Source organism: Mirounga angustirostris, unplaced genomic scaffold, assembly GCF_029215605.1.
Source record: "Mirounga angustirostris isolate CCGP_5_RB_7025 unplaced genomic scaffold, mMirAng1.0.hap1 SCAF_11, whole genome shotgun sequence".
In the NCBI taxonomy this organism is placed as follows: domain Eukaryota; kingdom Metazoa; phylum Chordata; class Mammalia; order Carnivora; family Phocidae; genus Mirounga; species Mirounga angustirostris.
In genome coordinates, this window is record NW_026991719.1 from 25376273 (window position 1) to 25403546 (window position 27274).

Below are 27274 nucleotides of genomic sequence, written 5' to 3' on the forward strand. Positions count from 1 at the left end.
CCTAAGGTTAAGTTGCCCATAGCTACAGAAGCCTCCAGTACTACAAAAATAAATGATTGAAGAATAAAGGAAATTGTTTGAAAAACTTTCCCAATACTGTCGAATTCCATAAACATGAAGAAGAAAATTGTGGCCAGTGTTGGAGCAGTCATTAATGCTTAAATCCACAATGGTTTTTAAATATGTATTTCTACTGAGAGAGCATTTTGTTTTTAGTAAAATAAAAGCATTAAGAAGCCAAAAAGTGTTCTTCAAGGTCATGTACTCCAAAAGTCCCTTTTAAAGTCAGTGTGTGCCTTCCTTCCAAGGGAGCTTCAGGAAATGAGTGAGTCATCAACTCACAAAAGCAACAAGGCATGCAATCTCCTGCCCTTGAGAAGCTTATAATCCTGGGGAATGGTCTATCCCAATCATCTTAGGGAAAAAGAAAGGACTTGGGTTAACAGGTGGCATAACTGCAAGCTCCCCAGGCCTGCATGGTTGAGAAGGTCAAGGCACAGCACATGGTAGGCTTATAGTTATGGTCTTTGATCATAGAGTTCCTGAAAGAGTCAAGTTATTGTCATGTTAGCAATTATGTAATTATCAGATGAACAGCTCTATCACTCAGAAGAGTAAAGCTCAGAGAAGGAACTGGGAGATGTCACATCTAATCATATTTTTCTGCCATTTATTCATAAATCCCTTATCTTACAGGCCTTCAAAGTCTTTCATTTTTAAAACCTCCTGAAAGACCTGTGTTAAAGTATTTGATGCATACAGACCTTGCAGACCACAATTATCAGTTCTTCGACGAGTAGACTTGCCAGGACACACCTTTGTGCAAGTTAAGCACTTACTTAAGCACTTTTTCCTCCACCGTTACCTTTTGCTCATACTGTTGGTGTAATAAAAATGATGTCCGAGCCCTCCAATGGGTGGTATGTGTTAGGGTAGAAAACCTTTCCTTTCTTCCTTTCTGGGTTCTTCGGCTGGTCTAATAATTAAATTGACATAAGACAGATTAACAGGAGAAAAACATTTAATTTCATACATACAGGAGCCCCAGAGATACGAGATTCAAGGACAGGTCAGGCAGTTGAGGCTTATGTGCTGTCCAGAGCTAAGGAATGGCACAGGGACCTGGGGTTTCAAAGGGGAGGCGGGTCATTCACAGGACAGTAAGAAGAGCCCATGTTTGGTAATTAGTTGTTTGCTCTACCATATAGTCAGGACTTTCAGATGCAGAGTTATCTCAAGTAATAGATTTCTTTCTGGGCCAGGGCCCCTACCTAAATTCATTTAGGTAGTGAAGGGAGAGGTAAAAGTCTTTTCTTGAGTTTGCTGTGTCTTGATGGCCTTTAGCTCAAAATAACCCTCATGCCCAAGTGGCATATTTTGGGATGGCAAAACCTGCTCCCCTTCTTATGGATTCTTTGAGATATCACTCACATGTATTAAATGAGTCTTCCTTAATGCTAAGAGGATACTACAGTAAATAATTCAGCTAGGATCAAACTAGGCTAGATTTTGGACCAGGCTTTATCTTAAAAAACAAAACAAACAACCAACCTACTTCCACAAACACTGGCTGAAAATTTCCTAGGAAATTGATCATAAAAAAAGTTTCTATGGCTGGCTCAGTAGGTGGAGTGTGCGACTCTCGATCAAAGATCTTGGGGCTGTGGGTTCAAGCCCCATGTTTGGTATGGAGATTACTTAAAAAGAAATGAAGTCTTTAAAAAAAGAAGAAAAGAAAAGGTTTATATGAGAATGTTCAAAATTGTTGGTTCCTGCAGCCAGGGAAGGTACTTGGACAGTTAAGATCATGTCATATATGCAACACAGATGTATTTCACATACTCTACAGAGAACTAGATTATGCAATGAATGAGAGCTGAAGAATGAATGGGCAAGGGCCATGGGGCTTTATAGTCCTCACTCTAGTCCCTGGCCTGACAAGCTTGCTTGGAAAAGAACCAAAGCACAGAGCTAACACATTCACTTCTGTGTTATTTCTCGTTCCCGCTGTTGCCCATATGTGATTGAATTTCATGTTTCAGTCTCTGAATCCTTTACCCAAATGCTTTTGCTTAGGTTTCTCATCGCTGCTGCCTGACTTGACATGTATCCAACACTGACCTTCACCTTCAGTTTCCCTCCAAAATCCTGACGTTTCCTGTTCCCTCCTTTTTTTATGTTTTCCCTTGTCTTCAGATCAATACCCAGCCAGCAATGTGCTCTAGCCTCAGGCCTAACCACTCTTGCACCCATCAGGCAGTCCTAAATTTCTTCTTCACTGTGTGTTTTGTCCAGTCTCTCACTCTGGATGGCCTCCCAGTGTACACATGTTTACTGTATGGAGCAAAGCAGCTTAATGGTTAGGGGTGTGGACTCTAGCAATGCTATGTATTCAAAACCCAATTCTCTGTGTACTGAATGTGTTATTGTTACCAAATTTAAACTAGTCTGTGCACCCAATGTGCAGTAAGCAGATGTCTGAGACACTGATTTTGAAGTGAAGAAAACTTTATTATCAGAAGGACAGCCGATCAAGAAGGCCAGGATCATTCCCCAAACTACCTTGCCCTGTTGAGCCTTGTGACAGCATTCTTCCAGACAGTGAAGCTCTATTTGGGACCTGGTATGATCAGATATCTCAAAACAAATGTTACCATCCATTCCCCATTAGGTTTCCACAATCAAAGAGTAGGGATAAAAAAAGGCAAAGTGAATGATTGCTTGTGCATGAGGTTAAGAGGTGCATAAAACATAATTGAGTAGGGAACAAAACAGAACGTGGAGCTAAGTTAATAATACAACTAATACCAACTACAGTCCTGCTTATATTTTCAAAACAGGTTCAGGAACCAAGTGTCCAGCCCCACTCTCTTGGGCAAACCACCTAATCTCTATGACCCTCAAATTTCTCTTCTATAAAATGGGAATAATAATAGTACCTACCATATAGAATAGTTATGAAGATTAAATAAACTAAATTAGTGTCAATATGTGTCGCAATGTCTGACACATATTTATCACCCACTAAATGTTAGCAGCCATTACATGATTTCTCTGCTCCAACTACATGATATTCTGGGTAATTTAGGATGTGATAATAATGTGTTCTATTAAAAATTCCTGTGAATCTCATTTTAAGTCTAATTTATCTTGTATTAAAATGGCCAGCTTTAGCTCCAGCTCCATTGAGTCCATATTTTACCTTATAATAGATTTACTTTAGTTAGAATGTGCTGTCCTAAAGGAGAGCTTCATACATTTATTCTTGCATTTAATGATAATCATTAAGAACCTACTATGTGTCTGGCACTCATAAAATTAAATGAACAGGAAATAAAACCAATATAATTTGAAATGCCACCATCTACTCTTTAAATTGCATTGATATTAAGCATTCCTAATATAGAATTGTGCTTCTAGGAAATGTTTAGCTTTGAAACTGTCACATTAAGGGAAAGTTCATTAACAATCCTGTTCTGAATGGTTATGTTTAGATATATTGATTACAATAATATGGCAATCCATTCATCATGAAGTAGTTTGGGAACTAGCAAAGTATCTATCTCAGAGACCAGCACTAGTTAATAATGATAAACATCTAGGTTTTCTCCATTCCCTCTCAAACCCATTTTATTTCTTGCACACACACACACTTTCTCTCTCCAAAGAATGTAATCAATAGAAATTAGACTTGCTCAATAAACTCCCTAGTCCCCAGAATATCTTTAGTAATGTAATTAACATGTACATCATTTAGGATGCACTGTTTTAAAGCTGGATGAATTTAGACCCAGTGGACTCCTTATCCCTTTTTGTAATGAATCATTTTTGGAGTATATGCCCCTATCCTAGTTAGTATTTACCTAGTGTATTTATTTACTGAGAGATACAGTGAGATCACAGAACTGTTTAAGCCTCTCTGAGGGCTCAACATCTGACATCTTTGATCACTGACTTCAAAATATGGAAAAGCCAAACTTTGCCCAGATATCAAAACCTCCTACCTATGTGGTGGCATCTCCCTTGAAAGACAATGACTCATTAAAAACTGAATAGGCATTCACTAAAGAGTCACTTTTTTTGAGTTATTGCTCTGGGGAGGAAAAAAAAATTTTCCCTTTACCCTTCTAGGTTCTTGGCTGAGACCTCCCTGTAATAACAAACCAGATTAACAGGAAAAAAACAAACAAGTTTAATAACTTGTATACCCCCTTATGCAAGGGAGATACCCAGAAAAACAGTAACTGCCTGAAATGGCCTAAGCTACCACCTTAAATACCATCTCCAGCTACAGACAAAAGAAAATGCTGGGGGTGGGAGAGCCAGTTATGGGAGATTTCCAAGAGAAACACAGTAATCAAGGGTGTGGTTGTTACGCAGATTTAAGTCGTTGCTTTCTCCATTGATAAGAGAAGAGTTTTTAGAGAGTTTGAGTCCAGGGTTCTTCCAGGTTAAGAAAGGGAGACACCCTTACAAATGGATAGTCCCCTTATAAATGTAAATATCTTTAACAAAAGGGTAACTTCTCAGTTTTCAAAAATTCCTCCTGTGTCTGCAGTTTCTTAAAAATAATCAGCCTTGGGGCGCCTGGGTGGCTTGCTTAGTTAAGCAACTGCCTTCCGCTCAGGTCATGATCCTGGAGTCACAGGATCGAATCCCGCATCAGGCTCCCTGCTCAGCAGGGAGTCTGCTTCTCCCTCTGACCCTCCCCCCTCTCATGCTCTCTCTCTCTCAAATAAATAAATAAAATCTTTTTAAAAAAATAATCAGCCTCTGGGGTGCCCGGGCAGGTCATTTGGTTAAGGGTCTGTGGCTCAGGTCATGATCCCAGGGTCCTGCTTGTGGGGAGCCTGCTTCTCCCTCTCCTCCCCACTAATATTCTCGCTCGCTCTCACTCTCAAATAAATAAATAAAATCTCAAAAAAAATTTAAAAAATAAATGCTTTTAAAAAATAATAATAATCAACCTAAAATAATCCGTATGCCAAAAAAAGCATGTTTTGGGGTATATATTCTGCTCCCCTTCATTGCCTGTGCAATTCCCAAATATTAAGGAACTTTAGTTATGTTGCTACAGCATCTCCAAATCAGAGCCATCAAGTTTAACAAATTCTCTCCTTGGATAAGATCTGACATTTTGCAGTCAAAATTTTTTCTAGCCTGTAACATTTTTCTTGCTTCTCTGCTCTTCAGTTGTGTAAGACATCTAAACAGCTGACCTCAATTCTTTCTTTTTTTTCTTCTTGATAACTAATGCCAAAACAAAAAATACACTTGGTGGCTATTATGCCAGGAGCACAAATTGTCCAATACTAGTAATTTTATACCTTTGAGTCTCTTGATACGGACATTTCAACAAGGTTATTCGATTGCCACCAAAATTACTGGCATTAGAGCTAACGTTTTTTTTTTTTTTTTTTACAAAAGTTTATTCTTAAATGTACAACAGGATCTAAGACAACACTTCATTCCAGCTATAGGTAGCAACAGACGCTATGACAGGGAATCCAGATGTTTAAACAGGAATGGAATTAAGGATCATCATTGCCTTGGGCACAAGGAACAGCTTACTTTTTGCCAGATTTCTTAATTCCACCTGTGGCCAGGGGGCCCTTCCCCGCAGCCTTCGATTTTAGCTCCTCGAGTTTCTCTGCTCCTCTTTCTGTTTCTGCTTGAATGCCTTATCTTCCTCGTCCATCTCCTTGGCCTGCTTCTTGGGCTGCTTCAGGGGCTTCTTCTTGCCACCTTCACGGCCGGACATGGCGCCTGCCGCCCCTTCTCCAGACCCTGCCGCCGGAAGCCGAGAGCCAACCTTTTGAGCTATTTCCTTAGACATAAAATATATGATGTAAGTGAGGTTAAATTCAACTTATTTTTGCCTCAGACCTGGAATGTCTTTTCAAAAGTCTCTTGATCCCAGTTTTTCCTGATCAGCATAGCTTTGCCTTTTAGTCATTTTGGTCATTCAGTTTGCTTCAGTGTGAACTAGACTATCCAGGCAGTGTCTTTGTTAGGAAAGAAAAGGACCACTGTTTGAGGATGATTAACTTTTTCCTCAATTAGTAAATATCAACGAGATGATCCTGGACAAAGCGGGTATTGGGACCACGAAGGATAAAACCTTTTATCATTCATGTTGAACTAATCATGTGGGCCAAAGCTCTTAGTATTTAAGTATATACGTGGGCATCTCAATGGAAGTCCTTTATTTGTCTTATTGAATTTTTCACTTGTTTTCCAACTAAATGTTAATTTCTTGATAAAGATCTTTAACTTGTACTTCTGTGTTGTATTACTCAGCATACGTAACCCACTTTGTAAATGTGATGAATGGGATGATTAAATGTATTCTGAGTAATATAAACTTTGTCTGCAGCAGGGTTTCTTAATCTCACCACTATTGACATTTTGAAGAGGTAGACCAGACAGAGTGGTGGGCTGCACAGCAAGGCTTATTGGGCAATAGCAAAGTGTTAGTACAAAGCTCCCCAGGAGGGAGGGGACCCAAGAGGGCTGCCATCGGAGTTTCTAAGTCTAGGGGTTTTTATGGGCTTGTGAGCAGGCTGTTTTAATCTAATTAACCCTCCCTGCACCTGTCATCCAATCAGGTTGTTGTCACCTATCTATCACATGGGAAAGGGTGGAGGGCTCTTTCCTGGGTGGTGTAAAGTCCTTTTAAGGGTGATTTCCTCTTAGGGTAGGGGCCCCTTGCCCTGCCTGCCTGCCTTCCAACTATCCTTCATCAATTCTTTGTTGTGGGGGGGCTGTCATATGCATTGTAGAATGCTTAGCAGCATTCCCAGTCTCTACCCATTAGATGCCAATAGTACCTTCCCTGGTTCTGACAACCAAAAATGTTTCCAAATATTGCCAAACATCCCCAGGGGGCAAAATTGCCACCAGTTACTGGCAGAAAGACAGGTATTTTCATCTTGAAAATCCTCCAAGATTAAAACCGGTGTGTTTGTGTTACCAAACTTAAGGGGTTTGCTACTTGGGGTTCATCAAATTGAACACAACCCAAGGAAATGTCTAATGCAAACAACTTTTTATTACTTGTTACAAGTGAGGAGACAGGGAGATCGCTCTCAAAGCACTGTCTCCTGGTGGAGTTAGTACAGAAAGCTTTTATTCAGTGTATTAGGGGGCGGGGGTGGGAGGCTTCCATAGGCACTTTTTGGTTCACTTGTGCACACCTAGCATGTCAACATGATAGTGCATATAGCGTATGTTCAAAGTTCAAAAAATGGCAAAAAACTGCCCATAGGGGGAGACTTAGTATTATAATGAGCTAAAGTTAACTTCAGGTCAGCTTAGGGGGGCTTCTGCCCACATCCTCAGCTCCAGTCTGGCTCAGACTGGCTCACATAAGGGGCCATCAGGTGAGACACCTGGCAAGGCATTATCAGGTGAAACATCTGATGTTGGGTGTCTCCTTGCAAAGCAAAACGCATTCCTTCCCTGCTTTTGTCCCTTGTCCTCCCTTCTGCTGAGGGCTTTTAGCTCTCTTATTTGAGCAACTTCCTGTTGCATCCCAGCTAACAATTGGGTGTTTCTTATATCATTGGAATTCGCAAAAATTAGGTTCCTTCTGTTTCCACTCTTGGAGAGCCAACTAGAAGGCTGTAGAGCAGGGCTTCACAATCATTTTTTATTGTTATTGTGTTACTAATTGATCTATCATAGCCACTGACTCAGGAAACGAATGGGTGAGCCCCGGGGGCACTGCCCAGGCCAACTGCTCCATCCTAGGGAATCCCAAGGGGGCTGGACCAATTCAAAGCTTGGCTCCTGGCTGAGTTTGCCAACACTGTTGTGGAACAAACTTGGATAAACTCATCTCAAGAGAAGCCAATAACTCAAGAGATGAGGGTTTGGAAAAAAGAAAAGGAGAAATTTATTTCAGGTGCTGGCAGTCCGGGGAGGTGGCAGGCTCAAGCCTGAACAAATGACCTCTCCACCAGCAAGATGGACACCTAGAGTTTTATAGGGAGAATTTAGGGGGGTGCAGGCAGAGAGCACATGTTCATGGGGGGGGGGGGGGGTTGGTATGTGTTGAGCCACAGGGAAGAGGACTTCTGGGTTGTGGTCTTCTCTGCATTTTGTTGCTATCAGGGCTTTTCTGGCCTGGTCGTTGCAATGTTCCGATCATTGGAAAACACCTTCATCAGTGCCTCTGGAAAGTGTGATAATAAGAAGAGCGGGCTGGGCGCCTGGGTGGCTCAGTCAGTTGAGTGTCTGACTCTTGATTTCTGCTCAGGTCATGATCTCAGGGTCATGAGATCCAGCCCTGCATTGGGCTCCCCGCTCAGCAGGGAGTCTGCTTGGGACTCTCTTTCCCTCTGCCCCTCTCCCCTGCTCACACACGCAAGCGGCTCTTTCTGTCTCTCTCACTCTCACTCTCTCTCTAAAATAAATAAATAAATCTTTAAAAAAAAGAAATAAGGACAATGGGCTTCAGTTAGAGCAGGACGCAAGCAGTCTTGTCTATTTTAGGTTTTAACTTTTAAGGTCTAGATTTGAGCAAAAGGGCTTGCTGACAGTTGCAGTCTTTACAGTGCAAACAAATCACCTGGAGAGTTTGTTAAAAAATGATTGGAATTCATTAGTCCAGGGTGGGACTCAAGGTTTGAATTTCAAACAAGTGCCTTATTGATAGTGATGCTGCTGGTCTGTGGACTACAGTTGGCATACCGAGGTCTTTGCCTAGACAATAGATCCTCTGATAAACTTGGTAGCTTCTAATAGGTGAAGAGCAACTAGCTCTCTTGAGTTCACTGTTTCCATGAGAGAGAAATGAAAATGGAATATAGCTAGTCAGTGGGATTAAATCCAACTAATTGCCTCATTCTTCTTGCATGGTCAAAACCTTTGAACCTATTTGAACATTAGTACATTGCCCTCACACTCTACTCTTAATGAGGTTACTTGCCTCATGTATTCAGTGAAATTGTGTTTTATAGAACACATTTGCTACTCAGAGAGATGTCTGAGAGGGCACTCTCTTCGAGTATTAAATAATTACCTCTTAAATCAGGAGGACCCTCACTGTTGGACAGAATTCTTTTTTTTTTTTTAAAGATTTTATTTATTTATTTGAGAGAGAAAGAATGAGACAGAGAGAGAGCATGAGAGGGGGGAGAGTCAGAGGGAGAAGCAGACTCCCCGCTGAGCAGGGAGCCTGATGCGGGACTCGATCCAGGGACTCCAGGATCATGACCTGAGCCGAAGGCAGTTGCTTAACCAACTGAGCCACCCAGGCGCCCAGACAGAATTCTTATATAGCCCTTTTTTATAAAAGGAAATCCACTTAGGAATGTGTCTCCACAACATGTCTATGGATATATATGTGTATTTCATCCTGTGCAAATAGGCTATATACAGTGTTCGGTCTATGCAAATAGCAATTACCAAGGAGGAACAAGATACATGATGGGTAGTAAATACCACTAATTTCCTGTTTTGAATACTCATATTAAACTAAATCTCAATTATGTGTAGTAAGGAAGGCCAGGCATAGTAGAAGAATTGAACCTCCACATATGATTGGTCAGTGATAGGATTGCAAAACAGGCAAAGACAAAAGTCTGTAATGCAACCTGGATAAACAGTACCTACATGTTCAAAAGTTCGATTCATTTTAGCAGGCATCTGTCTCTAGCTGCTAACAGAAGTTATAAATCACACATAAGCCTAAGGTCAGAGCAGAGGGAATGCACTGGAACTCAGATCTTTGTGTTAGAAAATCTTTACAGTACACACAAACAGCCAGCTTAAAAAATAATAATTCTATTTAAGGTATTCTCAAGAAGCCCACAGTATCATCTAGTGCACACATAGCACAATTTCACATATGTGATCAGAGATCACAATCGGGATAACATATTCACAGTCAGCACCCACCAACACACCACTCTCTTCCTTCTCAGAACCACCTTGATATTCTCATTATTTCTAGGTTGGAACAACCTATTAATTGACGACGTTTCATATCCTGATCAAAATCTCACTCCACTGCAGGCTGCCTAAAGATGATTCATATAGTGCTGCTGTATGAAAAAGGAACAAATCATTCCCATTCCCCAAATATGTATTGAGTGCCAGCTATGGGCAAAGCACTGGGCTAGGTGTCTTTCTTTAGTAGTTGAGTCACTGCTGCCAGAGCAATGTCTACCACCATCCTGGGGTATTAGAGTAACATTGCTGGGAAGAGGGAGATGGCTGTGCATTGTTATGGCTGTGAATTCCTGCACTCAAATGAGAAATGGCACAACTGGGTTATAAAATGCAAGGTATAACTTTTAACAAGCAGTTCCTGTATATCGAACTTTGACAACCAGGTCAGTACAGTGAGAAATTAGACATGACACGTAAAAAATGCTAACTACTCTCTCAGGTCATATAATAGGAAAAAATGTGTTGATTTCCAATAAATTACCATGGAAACTAATATTAGATTTTAGTGTTGAGGACTACATTTACTATCTATAAGAAATATGTTAGCTGTTTCTCTCTACTTTTAGGGCACATACACTATTTTTAGTGTGTATTCTTTGAAGATTAATGTATCTGGAGGTTGATTTCTCTAAATTAAAAATGGACATTTACATGCTATTGTTAGGGAGGAAGAATTTCCTCTACCCTTGAAGGTCCTTCTGGCTGGACTAAGAATCAAAGTGACGTGAGACAGATTAATAGAAGAAAATCAAATTTAATATTTAATAGCCTACATATGGGGAATCCACACAGACATGGAAGATTCCAAAGGCAGTGAGGCAACATGACATTTATATGTGCTAAAGAGAAGGATAGGTGCCTGAGGATACAAAGGGGAGAAAGGCCATTAGCAGGAAGGTAAAAGGAGATGTTTAGAAAACAAAGGTTGCCCTGTTACACAGATAAGTTTCTTAAAGAGAAATCTCTGGTACCAGCAGGCAGCTGAGGGGGAGGTAAACAGCTTTTCCTGAATCTGCTGTGTTTGGATTGCTTTTAACTCAAAATAATGTTCATACCAAGGTGGCCCATATTGGGGCAGCCTGCCCTTGGCCGCTACTCTATTAAAACAGATTTTATTTTTACTTCACACACAAAAAATCCAGTGGTATATTTAAGAAAGCACAAAAATATCATTTTAAAAACCACCCAAGAATCATTGCCATGAATTGCAATTATATATGAATAAGAATTTACTGAAAAGAAATTGTAAACTGTGGTGAAAAAACAGACTTTTTTTAAAGATTTTATTTATTTATTTGACAGAGAGAGAGAGCACAAGCAGGGGGAGTGGCAGGCAAAGGGAGAGGGAGAAGCAGGCTCCCCACCATGTAGGGAGCCTGACATAGGGCTTGATCCCAGGACCCTGAGATCATGACCTGAGCTGAAGGCAGACGCTTAACCACCCAAGCACCCAAAAACAGACTGTTTCTTGAGAATGTTTTGGTTCTGACTCTTTACTTGTATGCAACCTAAAGCAAGTCTCTTTGTGTCATTATTCTTCATTTTTATGGTTTGTAAACTACTTGCCCTTAAGCCCCTGTGCAGGAATCTTGTAAGAACATATGAAACCCTGGGTAAGGCTGATGGTATATATATTAGCCCATTTGTCAGATTTTATAGATTCTTTGAGTTTTGAGTCATTGTACCTCATTTTGCAAATCTTGAGAGTGAAATGAAGTGGTTCCTCTTCCTAGGGATGTTTTCGTGGTTTTAAGTGTTTGTGAAGTTGACTCATACCTTTAAATGACAAGTTCCTGTAACTGCAGAATAGAAATGACAATTCCTTAAGATATGCACCTGCAGTCCAGAGTACTGACCAGTAATGGTTGCCAAGTTCATGGAAACTAAAATGGAAGAAGCTGTTATCAAAGTCTAAAAGAATGAGACATCAATTGCCTCACTTAAATCAGTTTTGAATTCTAATTCTAGTATGTCATGTAAAGTGAGTATGATTTAAAAACTCATATCATCCCACAGTTTCAGGGTGATGACTCACAACTACTTGGATATCAGAAAAGTTTTCCCCTCTTCCTTTCTAGGTTCTTTGGCTGGCCTAATAATTAAATTGATGTAAAATGGCCTAAAAAGAGAGAAATCATTTCGTGCATACAAGAACCCCATAAAACATGAGACCCAAAGGCAATCAGGCCGTTGAGGCTTTTATGCCAACCTGAGGAATGATATAGGGGCCTGGGGCTTCAAAGGGGAGGAGGGCAAGTCACAGGAAGAGAAGAAGAGCAGATAGTTGGTAGTCATATGTTTGCCAGGCCATGCCTATTAAGTCTTTCAGTTAAAAAGTTACCTCTGAGGGCGCCTGGTGGCTCAGTCGGTTAAGCGTCTGCTTTCGGTTTAGGTCATGGTCTCTGGATCCTGGGATCGAGCCCCACGTCAACTCTCTCTCTCTCAAAAATAAATAAATGAAAAATCTTTAAAAAAAAGTTAAGGAAAAGTTATCTCTGGTAAGAGCTCTCTTTCTGGGCTAGCCCCCCTACTTCAATTCTTTTAGACGGTTAAGGGAAGGGTAGAAGTTTTTCCTGAGTTTGCTGGGTCTTAATGGCCTTCAACTCAAAATAATCTACATGGCCAAGTGGCATATTTTGGGATGGCATGTTCTTTTCCTCTTCTACTAATTAGAAGTACGCTTCTAATTCTCCCCAGATGAACTAGTTATGTGTATATTATTTAAATACGTCAGTATTGAAAGTAGCTTAATGGACTACATTAAAGGTATCACAACAAAATTCTACATTGGCTATCTTCTTGTGTTTACTCCTGTCAGTGGCAACTCAATAGTCACATAAAAACTGGTAATATTCAAATGTATTTTCAACTGTTAACTACTCACATACCAGTTTTAGTTTTCTCATCTTTAGAAGAGTGCAGTTAGAGTAAATGAAATTTCAAATCCATATCTTCTCTAATATGGGACTGTGTTTTAACCTACTTTTGACTGAATATTTGTAAACTGCTGCCCAAAATATTATTTATATAAAGAAAAGCTCAATAACGCTGTTAAATAATTCCTGCCAGACTTGCCTTGCTGAACTGGGCATCTATAAATGGTAGTTGAATAAATAGGTATGTGAATAAAAGTTAGGCTAAAGAGTTTACCATGAAGACTCTTACTAGAACACAGATCATAAACCACCTTGGGCAACTCCATTCTAAACCATCTAGATTCAAAGGCAAAATAAAAGCTACTTTGGACTATTAGCATTTAAAGGTTTCAGCTACATGAAAACCTAATACACTAGAAAGAGATGCATAAAAATTTTTTTAACTGAAGTAGTAGTAGTGGTTATCTCAGGGTGTTGTGATCCTATGTGACCTTTCATGTCTTCTCAGTATTCTTCTGTGATTTTTCAAAGTCTACATTGAGCATGTTTCATAGAGTCAGAAAATAAAAAGAGAAAAAATAAATCTATTTTGGTACAGCCACTGAAAAATTTTAAAATGCTTACAGGAAACCTATCATTCATCTTTTTGCTGTCAAATCAAGTTATTTACACATTTTAAAAATGTATTAAAACCTATTTGCTTCAATGTACCCTCTCACTCCCATTTTGTCTGTCTGTATTAGAAAACATTATGTTTGGGGGGACACCTTTACTTCTACATTATTTTCTCAAACCATTGCTAATTTTCATGCACCAAAAATCAATACATAGAACAAGACGCCAAGATAATGCCTTGGTCTTAATGAAGCAGGTCCACGTTATTGCCATTTTGGTAAAAGAAAATGCATTCCTGAGGACAGGCCCTTCCTATATCCCAACTACACAAGCCATTAAACTCTACAGGCCACCCACTTTATTCTCAACTTTGTCATGGTTTAAGCAGCTGTGGGGGAACCAAGGAATGCTAGATTCTGCTACCAGTCGTTCCCAAACCATGCCTATTTCTTTGAAGAATATTAATGGGAGAAGAAAAAAATGTAAACAAGTGTTAATAAATTCTTGACACTCTCTCTTTACAAAATGAGAAAGGAAAGCAAACTTACCACTATTTGTCTTAGCACTCTTATGTTTTCAGGAAACAGCTATCAAAAAGATTCAAGAGAGATAAGAAATGGAATTTTCTGTTACTTCCATTGAGGGAAATAAACCAGCATATGGTTTGATTATTGTTTTTGCCTAAATAGTCTCTAGCTCTGTGGAATCACCAAGATTTTGAGTGAAACTTGTCTCATGAGAGAAACAAACAGCTTTTGCCGAACACGTTTTATTCTAATGCTTTCAATAATTAGGAAATATATTAAAACCCTAAAGGGAGAAAATTGTAATAAATAACATAAAATTCGGAAGTTGATCAAAGCATCCCATTTTGTGTATTGCAACGCAATCAGTTCTTACATATGTATAATATTTTATAAATCTACCTCCAACAGTTAAATATACTACAAACCATAATTTTTTTAGAAGGGTTAAGTGTTTCTGTAGAAAACATGGCTCGTTCTAAGGTTATCTAAGTAGTCCAGATGTTCTGGTTCTTTGGCCATTCCAAAGCATTCCCAGTGGAAGACCAAACTGTTCTAACTGTGACAGGATATCCTCTGGTGGAGGATTGCTTTCAGGATAAACACCACAGCCCTTAACAAAAAGGAGTAAAATGGCAATGCCACCTTCATTCTGATAATTTTCTCTCAAGAGACGTTTTGTAACATTCCATCTGTGCCTGTCTATTTGTATGACATGTTGAGAAGTAAATTCCTAGTAGAGGGAAAGCAAATACTTTTTCTTCTAAGAGATTTTCTTTTAGGCATCTGTGAAATTTGACACCTTGGTAAACAGTAGCCCTATCTTCTAAGCTGATCACCTGAGGCCCGTTTTGCTCTTTATTATAGCAGAGTCTCTTCCTTCTTTGTCTGGTTTCTCCTCATTATACTCAATCTTATGAGACCTAAGATGAAGGAGTCCCCATCTGAATACTTTGTATGTTTGTATGTGTGTAGATACATAACTGTTCTGGGTACATCCCACATTATGGTCTTTAGATAAGCCGATTTCAAACACCACTTTTATAATCCAACGGGGAAATGTTTTCAGCACTAAAGCTCAGTGTTAGTGATGCCACATTGTGCTTTTGGACAATATGTCAGTTTTTCATGAGGGAGGATCGCTGCCCTGTTTTTCTGACCTAATTTTGGGAAACCTGGTTTAATTGATACCACAAATCCTTCAAACAAATGTATCGACAAGGTGCAAGTTAGTTGCTTTGCAAAGGAAAAAAAAGATAAACAACATGTTCTAGCGGAGAAATCAAAACAGTTAGTTGGCTACCACCATCCATCACGCCATACATTTGCTTTCTCTGTACTCCGCACCAAACTTCTTGCCAAAAATCTCTGCAGGCACCGTCCCAGACTGTGCCACGGTGTCTGATCCCTAGCCCTAAAATCTCCCAGTAGAAAAACAAACACCCTGCACTCAGTTGGTCACCTGACCTGTGGTCATGCTACTTAGAGTAAAGCATTTCTTTCACTTAAGAGTGAAACTTAAGTGCACAATAGACATTAGCTTTCAATACTGTGTTATTAAATAATCTACTTATATGCCAGACTCTTCAACTAGGCATGAACCCCTTTAAGACAAGAAGCTTATTTTATTCATCATCTTATCGCTAGAACTCTAAGTACTACACCCGTTACATTTAAGGCATTTATTAAACAGAGAGTGAATGAATGAATGGACGGATGGATGGATGGATGTGATGTGGTTTTTGGAATATAGGTGAGGTTTGGTGGGGTGGGGTCTGGAGCCAACGGCCAAGAAAGAATTCTTGAGACGTCTTTGGTGCAAAAAGGTGTTTTTTTTGTTTTTTTTTTTTAAGATTTTATTTATTTATTTGAGACAGAGAGAATGAGAGACAGAGAGCATGAGAGGGAGGAGGGTCAGAGGGAGAAGCAGACTCCCTGCCGAGCAGAGAGCCCGATGCAGGACTCGATCCCGGGACTCCAGGACCATGACCTGGGCTGAAGGCAGTCGCTTAACCAACTGAGCCACCCAGGCACCCAAAAGGTGGTTTTATTAAAGCACGGGGATAGGACCCGTGGGCAGACAGAGCTGCACTGGGGTTGTGAGGAGCAATTGATTATATTATCATGTTGGGGGAGGTAAGGAAAAAGGGAGGTTTTCAAAAGAACTTTCATATGCTAAAGAGGACAGACAAGATACCTGAGGCCTTGCCATTCTCAAGTTAAAGTTGTTTTTCTCTCTAGTAAAGCAATAACATTAAGATAGTTGGGAGCTTCCTGGAAGAAAATCACACATATCCCACCCAGGAGTTGGGGGGCGGGGGCAGGTTGCAGGGTGTCAGCTTATGCTTTGTCTTCAGCTAGCCTTCTGCTCCCTCATCAAATGAAAAGAAAAAACTGAATAACATTATCAAAGATGTAAACAATATATGATTGATTTCTAAATGCCAAGTGAATACAAAGTTTCCTAGTTCTGTAAGTCTATACTACACTATATGGTCATTAGATTTATGAATGAGAGAACATTTCTGTATTTGTATAGTTAAGCTGACCATTTTTCTATAGAATGATGTTTTATTACCAAATTAACAGACTGCATATTAATAATTACACCTCATCAGTTGCTTGAACCTCATGACACGTTGGCTGGCTGGGAAAATGGCTTACAGAGATATTCTTGGAATTTTAGAGTGGGAATGCGTAAAAAACTAACTTTTTATTAGAAAATTGAGTTCTTAGGGGCGCCTGGGTGGCTCGGTTGGTTAAGCGACTGCCTTCGGCTCAGGTCATGATCCTGGAGTCCCTGGATCGAGTCCCGCATCGGGCTCCCTGCTCGGCAGGGAGCCTGCCTCTCCCTCTGACCCTCCCCCCTCTCATGTGCGCTCTCTCTCTCTCATTCTCTCTGTCTCAAATAAATAAATAAAATCTTTATAAAAAAAAAAAGAAAACTGAGTTCTTAGTCATCCAGTCATTGATTTATTCAACAGCTATTCATTGAGCACCTACTATGTGTCCGATAGTTTCCAAGGCACTTGAGATAGATCAGTAAAAAAAAATATGGATAAGATAGACCAAAAAAAAAAATGCTTAATCTTGATGGAATTTAAATTCCAGTGGGAGACAGATAATAAACAATAATAAATTTATTAATAAGCAAATTAAATGCTGTGTTATATCATGAGTAATATAGAAAGAAAGAAAGAAAGAAAGAAAGAAAGAAAGAAAGAAAGAAAGAAAGAAAGAAAGAAAGAAAGAAAGAAAGAAGGAAAGAAGGAAGAAAGAGAAAGAAGAAGGGCGCCTGGGTGGCTCAGTCGTTGGGCATCTGCCTTTGGCTCAGGTCGTGATCCCAGGGTCCTGGGATCAAGTCCCAAGTTGGGCTCTTTGCTCAGCGGGAAGCCTGCTTCTCCCTCTGCCTGCAGCTTCCCCTGCTTGTGCGCACGCTCTCTCTCTCTCTCTCTCTCTCTCTGACAAATAAATAAATAAAATCTTTAAAAAAAAGAAAAAGAAAGAAAGAAAAATGGATGCAAAGTGCAGCCACAGGTTTGTGAGTTGGAATGAGCACTCAGTGGACCAAACTGAGAAGGTGTTATATGAGCAAAGATAAAGAAGCAAAGAGGGAGGCATACAGAAATCTGGTGGAGGAATATTCCAGTCAGAGGGAACAGCCACAGCAAAGGTCCTAAGGTAAAGCAATTGTCTATAATGTAAAACTAAAAACAAAAGTAAATTACATAATGCAATATAGTAAGTCACCAAGAAAGCTACAGAATATACATTTTCTTTTTTTTTTTTTTTTAAGATTTTATTTATTTGACAGAGAGAGACACAGCGAGAGAGGGAACACAAGCAGGGGGAGTGGGAGAGGGAGAAGCAGGCCTCCCGCAGAGCAGGGAGCCCGACGCGGGACTCGATCCCAGGACCCTGGGATCATGACCTGAGCCGAAGGCAGACGCTTAACAACTGAGCCACCCAGGCACCCCCAGAACATACATTTTCTAAGGAGATGAATCACTTTTGGAAAAGCTTCATTGAAAGCGTCGGTCTTAGCCTTGCCTTGCAGTACTGGTAGGGTTTTGATAAATGAAAAGGGGAAGTTCTACGTCAGTCTAGAATTGGGAAAACACATGTCAAGTTCAGTTCACATTGGAGGGATGATTCTGGGCTGGAGCTTAATTAGCTGCTTCAATTAAAGGAGTGAAGGACTGTGAATGCCAACATAAGGGTTTTGGTCTTTTTTCCATAAGCATTGTAGATGGGCTAACAGTTACTGAAGAAAATTCCAAGGCAAGGACTGCATGTTTTTGGAAGATTAAACTGAAGGTTTTAGACAGATTACATCAGAGTGACTGTAAATAATAAAATTTTAAGTCAAAACTAATCAATACAAAACACACTCTAATTACAATAGCACTTGCAATAATACGATCTTACCATTTGACTTGTCTTTTATTTTTTAACTTTTTATTTTGAAAAAAAAAAAAACAAAAACCTGGAGACCTTACAGAAAAAATGCAAGAATAGTACAATAAGTTTCCATATATCCCCTTCAACTAGATTCACCAATTATTAACATTTTGCCACACTTGCCTTACCTCTCTTAATGTGGGTAGGTAAATAAAAAGAGCAACAGCATGTATACAAGCACGTAACATATTATTGATGTTGTGTGAGAGTAAATTGCAGACATCATGGCTAAACTCTTTGGTGTGAATCTTCTGAAAACAGGGATGTTTTCTTACCTAACCAGAGTATATTTATCAAATTCAGGAAAATTGATAATGGTAGAATGCTGTTATCTAATATACCATCTATATTCACTTTTAAAAGATCGTCCCAATAATACTCCTTCTACTGTATTTCCCATCCAGGATTATACATTGCATTTAGTTGTCAAGTCTTAGTGTCCTTTAATCTGGGATGGTTCCTCAGCCTTTCTTTGTCTTTCACGGTGTTGGGAAGAAATTTTCTCTGTCCATCAAGGTCCTTGTAACTAAGCATGAGTCAGACTAACGGGAGAATATCAAATTTAGTAGGAGGAATTCACACAGTCAGGCAACAAGAGGTTTATCTGACCCTCCTGAGCTGCTAAGGGGAGGAGCTTGGGAAACAAAGGTTGGAAAACAAAGGGGTTTAGAAAAGAAAGATTGCCCTGTTATGCAAATAAATTTCTTAGGTGAAGATGAATCTCTGTTAATAGCTCTCTTCCTGGACAGGCTCTCCTTTCCAATGTAAATTTAGACAGTTGTGGAGGCAAAGGGCTTTTCCTGCATCTGCTGGGTGTGGATTGCTTTTAACTCAAAATAATCTTCACGCCAAAGGAACTGCTCTTGATCCCTACAATGGTTTGGACGTTCCTAAAGACTAGAAGCCAGATTTTATTTTTTATACAATGTCTCTTAGTTTGAGTTTGCCTGATATGCCCTCCTTTTTTGGATATTTGCCTGTTTCTGCTGGAATACTACATAAATGATATTGTGCCTTGTTAATGCATCACATCAGGAGGTGCATGATGTCGATTTGTCCCATTACTGGTGATGTTAATCTTGATTACTTCCTTGAAATGGTGTCCATTTTTCCCTCAATCGTTAATAAATAATCAGTGCGGAGGTACTTTAAAACAGTGTGAATATCCTGCCTCATCGATCTTTCACCCAATAATTTTAGCATCTGTTGATAATTCTTACGTGAATCAATTATTATTAGGATGGCTGAAACATGATGATTTCTAATTCTATCATTTCTTCCATTTTTACCAAGTGACATCTTTCTGCTGTGGCTAAGGGAGAGCTTTTATTTGTTCGTGGAATCATGTTTTTTCAATTACTGCCATTGTTCATCTTAACCTTGTCTTTTAATACATACGAGTTATGAATATTCCTTTCATTTCATAGGAAAAAGCAAAACCAAACTTAGTACCCTTCTTCTCTGGTTGGGAAGAAGAAAAGCACGTTTAAGGGTAGGCTCTAGCTAACTGTAGAAAGAATGATGTATTTTTTTCCTCTAGTCTTTCATTTTATTTTTAAATTTTTAACAGTTTGTTAACATGTAACTCTTCAATTCCTATGGCTTCTGGGAGCTGAGGCTAACTACGCCCTAATGATGGGTCCTAGCCAACAACCATATTTGCATTCTTGATTGACAATAAGTAAAAGTTAATTCGATACTTTTGCTGAAAGCCTCTTTCCGAAATGACAAAATATACCACTTTGAAGGTAATCTTTTGCCCAGATGTTTGGTTGCACAGATCAAGCTGCCACATTCAGAGACCATTTTCATTTTCCTTTTTATTATTATTGTTATTATTACTATATTATTATTTTGTATATCCTGCCTTGTTCCAAAAAGCACTTTTGCAAAAGCAAAACTGCTATCTTTACATACTAGTTTATACCTTCCCAAAACGTTTTCTTGCTATTATGTGAGTAGCAATTCAGCTTCTTAATGTGTTACCCCCCCCAAAAAAAAAAAAAATTATAACTGCTTCTAAATTGCATTGATGTATTGTAGAATTGAGTTGAATATCTTTGTAGGCTGAACATAATTATCCTCCTGCCAGGAACAAATAAGTTATACTGCTGCAGAGAAATAAATATGCATATGAATTTATGTGGATGGATAAATCCTTATAAAGTTTAGCTCTTTATAACACAATGAGAGAAGAGGAAATGTACTTGGTGAGGCTAATGAATAAACTGGGATCATTAGATTGTCTATCATGCATTTCCCCCACAAAGTTGCACTTTACTGCATATAAATCAGGGCAGAGCATTTCAAAGGACTTTATAAAATGAATGAGGCAATTTTCAGCTGAACCATATAAGAAAAAGCCACCTGAAATCTTCAGTTCTCCTCGAAACAAGATTATATATAGAAATACATATAAACAAAATGAAAACTCCAAGTGAAGAGTTCAAAAGTACATATCAACTTCGATTTACTTTGTTAACATCTTTACCTCTTCAGAGACATCTAGCAGAGAAAGTTTGCCCGACAATAAGACCAGGTACAGGCCAGTAGAAAAAATAGGACCCCAAACTACAGTAGGTAATTGCAGCAAGATTAGTGTAAACCGAATGCATTTATTATTTGCAATGTAATCCAATATACTAAGAGATGGCACGCGCTTTATTTTAATTAGCTGTTTCTTTTAAAGGGTTGCTTGGTCCAACTGTCCTGATAAGAAAAAATTGTAGTCATTGCTCAAAATGCTTGTAGCAAATCTAGTTTTAAATTGAAGCAATTTATTCCGAAAATAGTCTACTACCGCAGCAATAATCAATGTGTTTTTCCTTAGCCCAAACTGGAGCTTTCCAAAGACTATTGTTAATTGCCAGTAACTAAATGACTGCTGGTGCCCTTAAATGTAACTCTTTGGCACTTGTTCATTTGTTGTGTTTAACCAAATGCCAGTTTCCCTTAGGTTTTGCTGAGCGATTTTGCTTTACAATTTTCAATATTCAGTCTCAGTCCCTTAAAGGGAGTAGAGTCTATCATTTTAACCAAATAACACAAAGGCTAACCAGATTTTTAAAAGGTCTGCATTTTCTCTTTCCATCTTTTGATGTTGAATTGTGCTGAAATGGAATCTTTTTATTTTTTAAATGCTGCCACTCCAGGCAACTTGAACTTGAGCTAAAAAGCAGATCCCATTTCAAAGGGAAAATGACATTTGCTGGGGCAACACCTTTCACATTGTAATGTAAAGAGAAAATACAGCAGTGGGCCCCAAATCATTTCTTTTAAGTGTTACAGAATTTAACCCCTAGTAATTTTGTCCTGACCCAATGTATAAGCAATAATGGGTAGCACTCATATTAACGAATGCGTCCAGCTTGGAGCAAAAGAATGTGGAAACTAAATCTAATACACCATTTTCTTTGGGAGAGTTTACACCATGGTTTATAAACCAATGTGAAAAACTTACATGGGAAATTTTTTAACCTCCCACATTTATAATATGAAGGCATGTAGATTACTCTTGCATAGAAATAATGTGGTAACTGAGGAGCAGGCACTGGTGTGTGGACTGTGGGGAAAGACACATTTCTTTTCTGACTTACAAGAACACTGTAAGAACAGTAGGCTTCTGCATGTAATACTACAGAAGTATCTGGAGAAACTTTGAGATACTGTCTGGATCTCAGGATAAATTAGCTCCTTGAAAATGCCGTTTCTTTGGACCTGGTCTTGGTCTCCATCTTATTAGTAAATGACTATCCTGTGGCTCAAGAAGACTTACTCTTGCTTATTGCCCATACTCTAGGTATATATAACTTTTCCATTTGTTTGTACCTTGAAGGATATATTCATGGGACACTAGACCATTTCTCTCTCTTTTTTTTTTTTTTGATTTTTTTTTTTTAAAGATTTTATTTATCCATTCATGAGAGACAGAGAGAGAGAGATGCAGAGGCAGAGGGAGAAGCAAGCTCCCCGTGGAGCAGGGAGCCCGATGCGGGACTTGATCCCAGGACCCTGGGATCATGACCTGAGCTGAAGGCAGACGCTTAACCGACTGAGCCACCCAGGCGTCCCTAGACCATTTCTCTAGTTGCTAAGCCACATCAACCCTGCTGTCTTTTTCTCATTACATTTCAGACAGTACTATTTATTGGCCTACTATATAGTGTATTTGAGGTAGTGTATATAATTATTTGAGTAGCTCATGACTTCTAGCAATAGGGATAATTCACATTTGGGCAATGACTTCTCTAAAAATAAGAAGGACTTACTTTCATATCATTTTTCTCTAACTTTTGCATATTCAGTGTTTAAAAGTGTGTAGAGAACAGTCTTATAAATGCCATCTGAAGGAAATGAGAATTCTGCTTATTACATTAATAGGATTATGTCTCGGGCACAGTTTTGGGTTGTTTCAAAAGCTCTTCCACTAGACACGGACATGGGAAGGATGCCACTTGTGTCCAGGCCTGGTGCCACGTCTCCAGAATCCAGGGGTGTGCTTGGCGCCAACACAGAACCATTCCCAGCCTGGGGAGATATCTACAGTAGACCAGCTGTCCTGACTCCAGCTTTCTCTACAGCTTCTTCCCACATAAGCCTCGAGTTAGAATTTATAGTGTCTATTTTCTTTTAAATCCAAGTTTTAAAGAATTGAAGTGTGATTAACATAAGGTAAAATGCACAGATGGTAAGTGTTCAGTTCGTTGAGTTTTGACAACGTATAGACTTGTATATCCATACCTTAAAAATGATACAGAATATTTCTTTTACCCCAGCAAGTTTCCTCTTGCCCCTTTCCAATAAATTTTCCGATCACTCATCTACAAAACATCCATTTTGTGATTTCTATCACTATGGTTTCTTTTGGCCTGCTCTTGTACTTCATTTAGACAGAATTATACAGAAGATATTACTTTGTCTGGTTTCCTTCACCTAACATAATTTTGTGAGATTCATGCATGTTGCTTGTATCAGTAGTTTATTCTTTTTACTGCTGAGTATATTCTGTCATATGGACATACAGCAGCTTGTTCAGTATCTCCTGTTAATGAACGTTCAGGTTGTTTTCAGTTGTGGCTACTATGAATAAGACTACTCTGAACATTCTTGAACAGGTCTTCCCGTGGACATCTGCTTCTATTTCCTTGCGTAAATACTTAGGAATACAATTGCTAGTCATAGGGTAGATTCACAGTTAACCTCATCAGAAACTACCCCAAATTGTCTAATATAGTGGTACCATTGGGCTCTTCCACTAGCAAAGTTTGAGAGTACAAATTAAGCATTGTCCATTTTTTCCCAATTCTTTTCTCATGCAAGAAATATTAGGGTGATAAATTGCAAGTGTTCAATGCATTAAATTAGAAAACACAATGAATCTGAAAAGAAACCACAATCCAAATGTTTATCTCTCCCATCATATCCAGTATAATTTAAATCAGATGATTTGGGTGTATAAATTAGCCTATGGGTGTAAGTTAGTTTTATGCAGGTTTCTCTGTGTGGTGGAGTTAACTCATATACTGAGAAAACCAGGCCCAGTGCACCCTACAGAATTATCTACCCACTTACCCTTTCTGTTCACATGGGAATGGGAAAACATTACATTGAGGAACTTTTTTTTTTTTAAAGATTTTATTTATTTATTTGACAGAGAGAGAGATAGCGAGAGCAGGAACACAAGCAGGGGGAATGGGAGAGGGAGAAGCAGGCTTCCTGCCGAGCAGGGAGCCTGATGTGGGACTTGATCCCAGGACCCTGGGATCATGACCTGAGCCGAAGGCAGACGTTTAACGACTGAGCCACCCAGGCACCCTTGAGGAACTATTTGTATTTCACTCCTGGAACTTTTGTAGTACCATCTTGTGTAGGCCCTCAACAAGATTCAACAGTTAATGCTGTCTGATATTTGTAAATACAAAATGTAAAAATTTCCAGGAGGTGCTTTTCAGTATTTTACTTTCCATATTAATTCACTTAGACTCTAAAAGATCTAATAACTCATTTTATTTTCTTTCTTAAATTCATAAAATCCAAGCACTTTTAATAAGATTTTCTTCTCTTTCCCATCTAATTTTAGTAAGAGCATAAAATACACTCGGTTAACCGGTAGTTATATATGTTTTTTGATAAAACTGTTGAAATAAAAATGAAGGAGTAGACAATGAAAAATATGGCTGAGTTTTGTTCTGTAATTATCACGGGAAAATAGGTGTAGCAACCTGCCTAGTAAAGGGGGGGAAACAAATGAAAAATGTCTAAGCAGCTTGGCAAAAGGAAAATACTACCAATGTAGTCTGCTGTGACATCCACTAGGGGGCCTACTTTTTAAGCCCAGTAGACCTCACACGCAAACACACACACACACACACACACACGCACACACGCACAAACACAAAATGTTCTTGTGAGGAAATGATGTCCATGCTTTTCAAATTATTTGTCACTGATACTGCATCATACCCATGATGATTTCACCCCATTTTTGAGATCTCAGGAGTGATCTTGTAACACAAGAGTAGTTATTACTGCAAAACCATAGATTATTTAAAGTTTTCAGTATAAGCATAATTCCCTTTTGTGATTTTTTTTTTCCCCTAGAGCTAATGTACACAGTTGAACTTGCTGGAGGGCTTGGTGCTATCCTTCTGCTGCTTGTTTGCTTGGTGACGATCTACAAGTGTTACAAGATAGAAATCATGCTCTTCTACAGGAATCATTTTGGGGCCGAGGAGCTGGATGGAGGTAAGATGAGTTCCCTCTTTTTGATGTTCTCTCTGAATATTCTTACTTGTTTCTCTCCTTTGTTTTATTGAGGGCCAAGAAAAGTTCCCTGCCTTACCACTAACAGCAGCTCTTATCATCTTTCCATGTTCAGTTTGTAAATTCATCTTTTGCACGGAACTGTACGTGTGGTGCTTGAGAGCCAATAGGTAATTTCCTCTGACAATTGTAAAGCGACACCTACCCTTTTTAGAATCCTACGCCAAGTAGCACTTGGGAATTACAAAGGCTGATTGCAGCGCTATCAGAATGTTCGCTTTCTCTCACCTTGTAATCAGTCCTGAAAGGCCAGCTTTACTTCTCGATAGGTGAGGAGGGCCTCTTTTAATTGTGTTCCCTAGATCAGACGAGATCGGGCACGCTTAGGGTGGGATAGCCCCGCAGTTTGAAGTGAATCTGTTTCCAGCTCTAATAAACTGTGCTGAATATTTTAGAATTCATAGCAGTCTTTTCAAGCTTGTTTATGTAGCTATTTTTAGACAGGTGAATTTTTATTCCAAGTGTGGACCAACAGATAATACAGTGCCCAAGCACATTGTTTTCATAATAATACATCTACTATTTTTCCTCGAATTGGATGAGTAAATGTTGTTTTCATGGAAATCGTAATAAGGATTCGCCCCCTCTGGTCAGTCGAGAATCTGTGTGCACTCTAAGAGGAATTTGGGGTCCTTAAAATGGAGGTCCATGAACCACCCATTAGATGACTTAAGTTTTGTTTTTTGGTTTTTGTGGGTTTTTTTTCATTTTGGTCATTTGAAAGTGATCCGTACGTAAGGTAAATTCGCAGTAGAGGAAGCATCTGCAAACTCACGTACACAGTGCAGATGGCAATGATTTCTTGATCATATTTATACATTTTTTTTTCTCATGACTGTCACTTTTGCACTAAGTGGCACGAAGGAAAATGAAGGGATCGGCCATGTTCCCACCTTTCCCGGATCCTCTGGACTAAATCCACAGGTAGCACTATGGGTTGTCAGGCTTGTGAAGAGGAGTCGTTGACCCAGGCTGTGTAACCTCCTGCCTGTCCCATGAGGGTGAAGTCCGTGCCGCAGCACGTCTGGGGCTTTTTACATTTTTAAGTGTTGATTTGCACTTGTTTCTAACTTTCTTGCCTGTGTGTGCAGAGTATTACATTTTTTGGCTACTCCTTCAAAGAGATATGAGAAAATTGTCAATGTCAGGGCTATTGTTGAATGAGTACCAAGCAAAGTGCTTGGCATTCTTAATCATTCTTGCTAAGGCTCAAAAACTTTTGACATCAATATTATAATCTCCATTTTACTGATAAGGCAGCTGGGGCTCCCAGAGGTTAGATAATGTACTGATGAAAATAACACGAGCATTACTGTAAGTGGCCAAGATGAAATTTGAAAAGAGGTCTATGTCCAAAGCATCTATTTTATTGAACCCTGAGTCCCTACTGTTTTGGGCCTTTTAAAAATTTAATATGTTCAGTATAATCTAAAGATGTGATGTTGTTTGGACAGTTCGCACATTAGAAGATGTTTGAAAAAGCAGATTACCTGAACATCTCACTTGATCTATTAACCCTGTTTGGAATATGTTTAGTTTGTGTTCTGAATGAGATGAACGATTTCCCCCAAACTATCTGTTTCCAGTGCAGTTTTTCTTTTCTTTTCTTTTTTTTTTTAAAGATTTTATTTATTTATTTGACAGAGAGAGACACAGCGAGAGAGGGAACACGAACAGGGGCAGAAGGAGAGGGAGAAGCAGGCTCCCCGCTGAGCAGGGAGCCCGATGCAGGACTTGATCCCAGGACCCTGGGATCATGACCTGAGCCGAAGGCAGATGCTTAACGACTAAGCCACCCAGGTGCCCCGCATTGCAGTTCTTTGTCATGTTTTGAATGGTGGAAGATTCTGGAGAGTTTACATGCCTCTAAACCTTAGTCATATCCCCTTAGATCTTTCTACACATGCTATTATGGTTGAATAATTATCTACTCTTCCATTGGAAAATTTCTCTGACATCATCACATTCCCATTCTTCATAGCTCTCCCACAGTCCTTTCTTCTTCCCCAAAGAAAACGT

At 39.2% G+C, this 27274-nt stretch overlaps 1 protein-coding gene and 1 pseudogene across 1 annotated transcript in view; one reads left to right on the forward strand and one right to left on the reverse strand.

Moving 5' to 3' along the window:
* Positions 1–27274, forward strand: part of IL1RAPL1 (interleukin 1 receptor accessory protein like 1) — a 677053-nt gene that overhangs the window by 628619 nt on the left and 21160 nt on the right. The window contains exon 8 of the mRNA XM_064574807.1: positions 25034–25177. Within this exon, the coding sequence (XP_064430877.1) occupies positions 25034–25177 (144 nt within the window). The remainder of the gene's footprint in view (positions 1–25033; positions 25178–27274) is intronic.
* On the reverse strand, positions 5448–5799 carry LOC123845269 (translation machinery-associated protein 7-like; annotated as a pseudogene).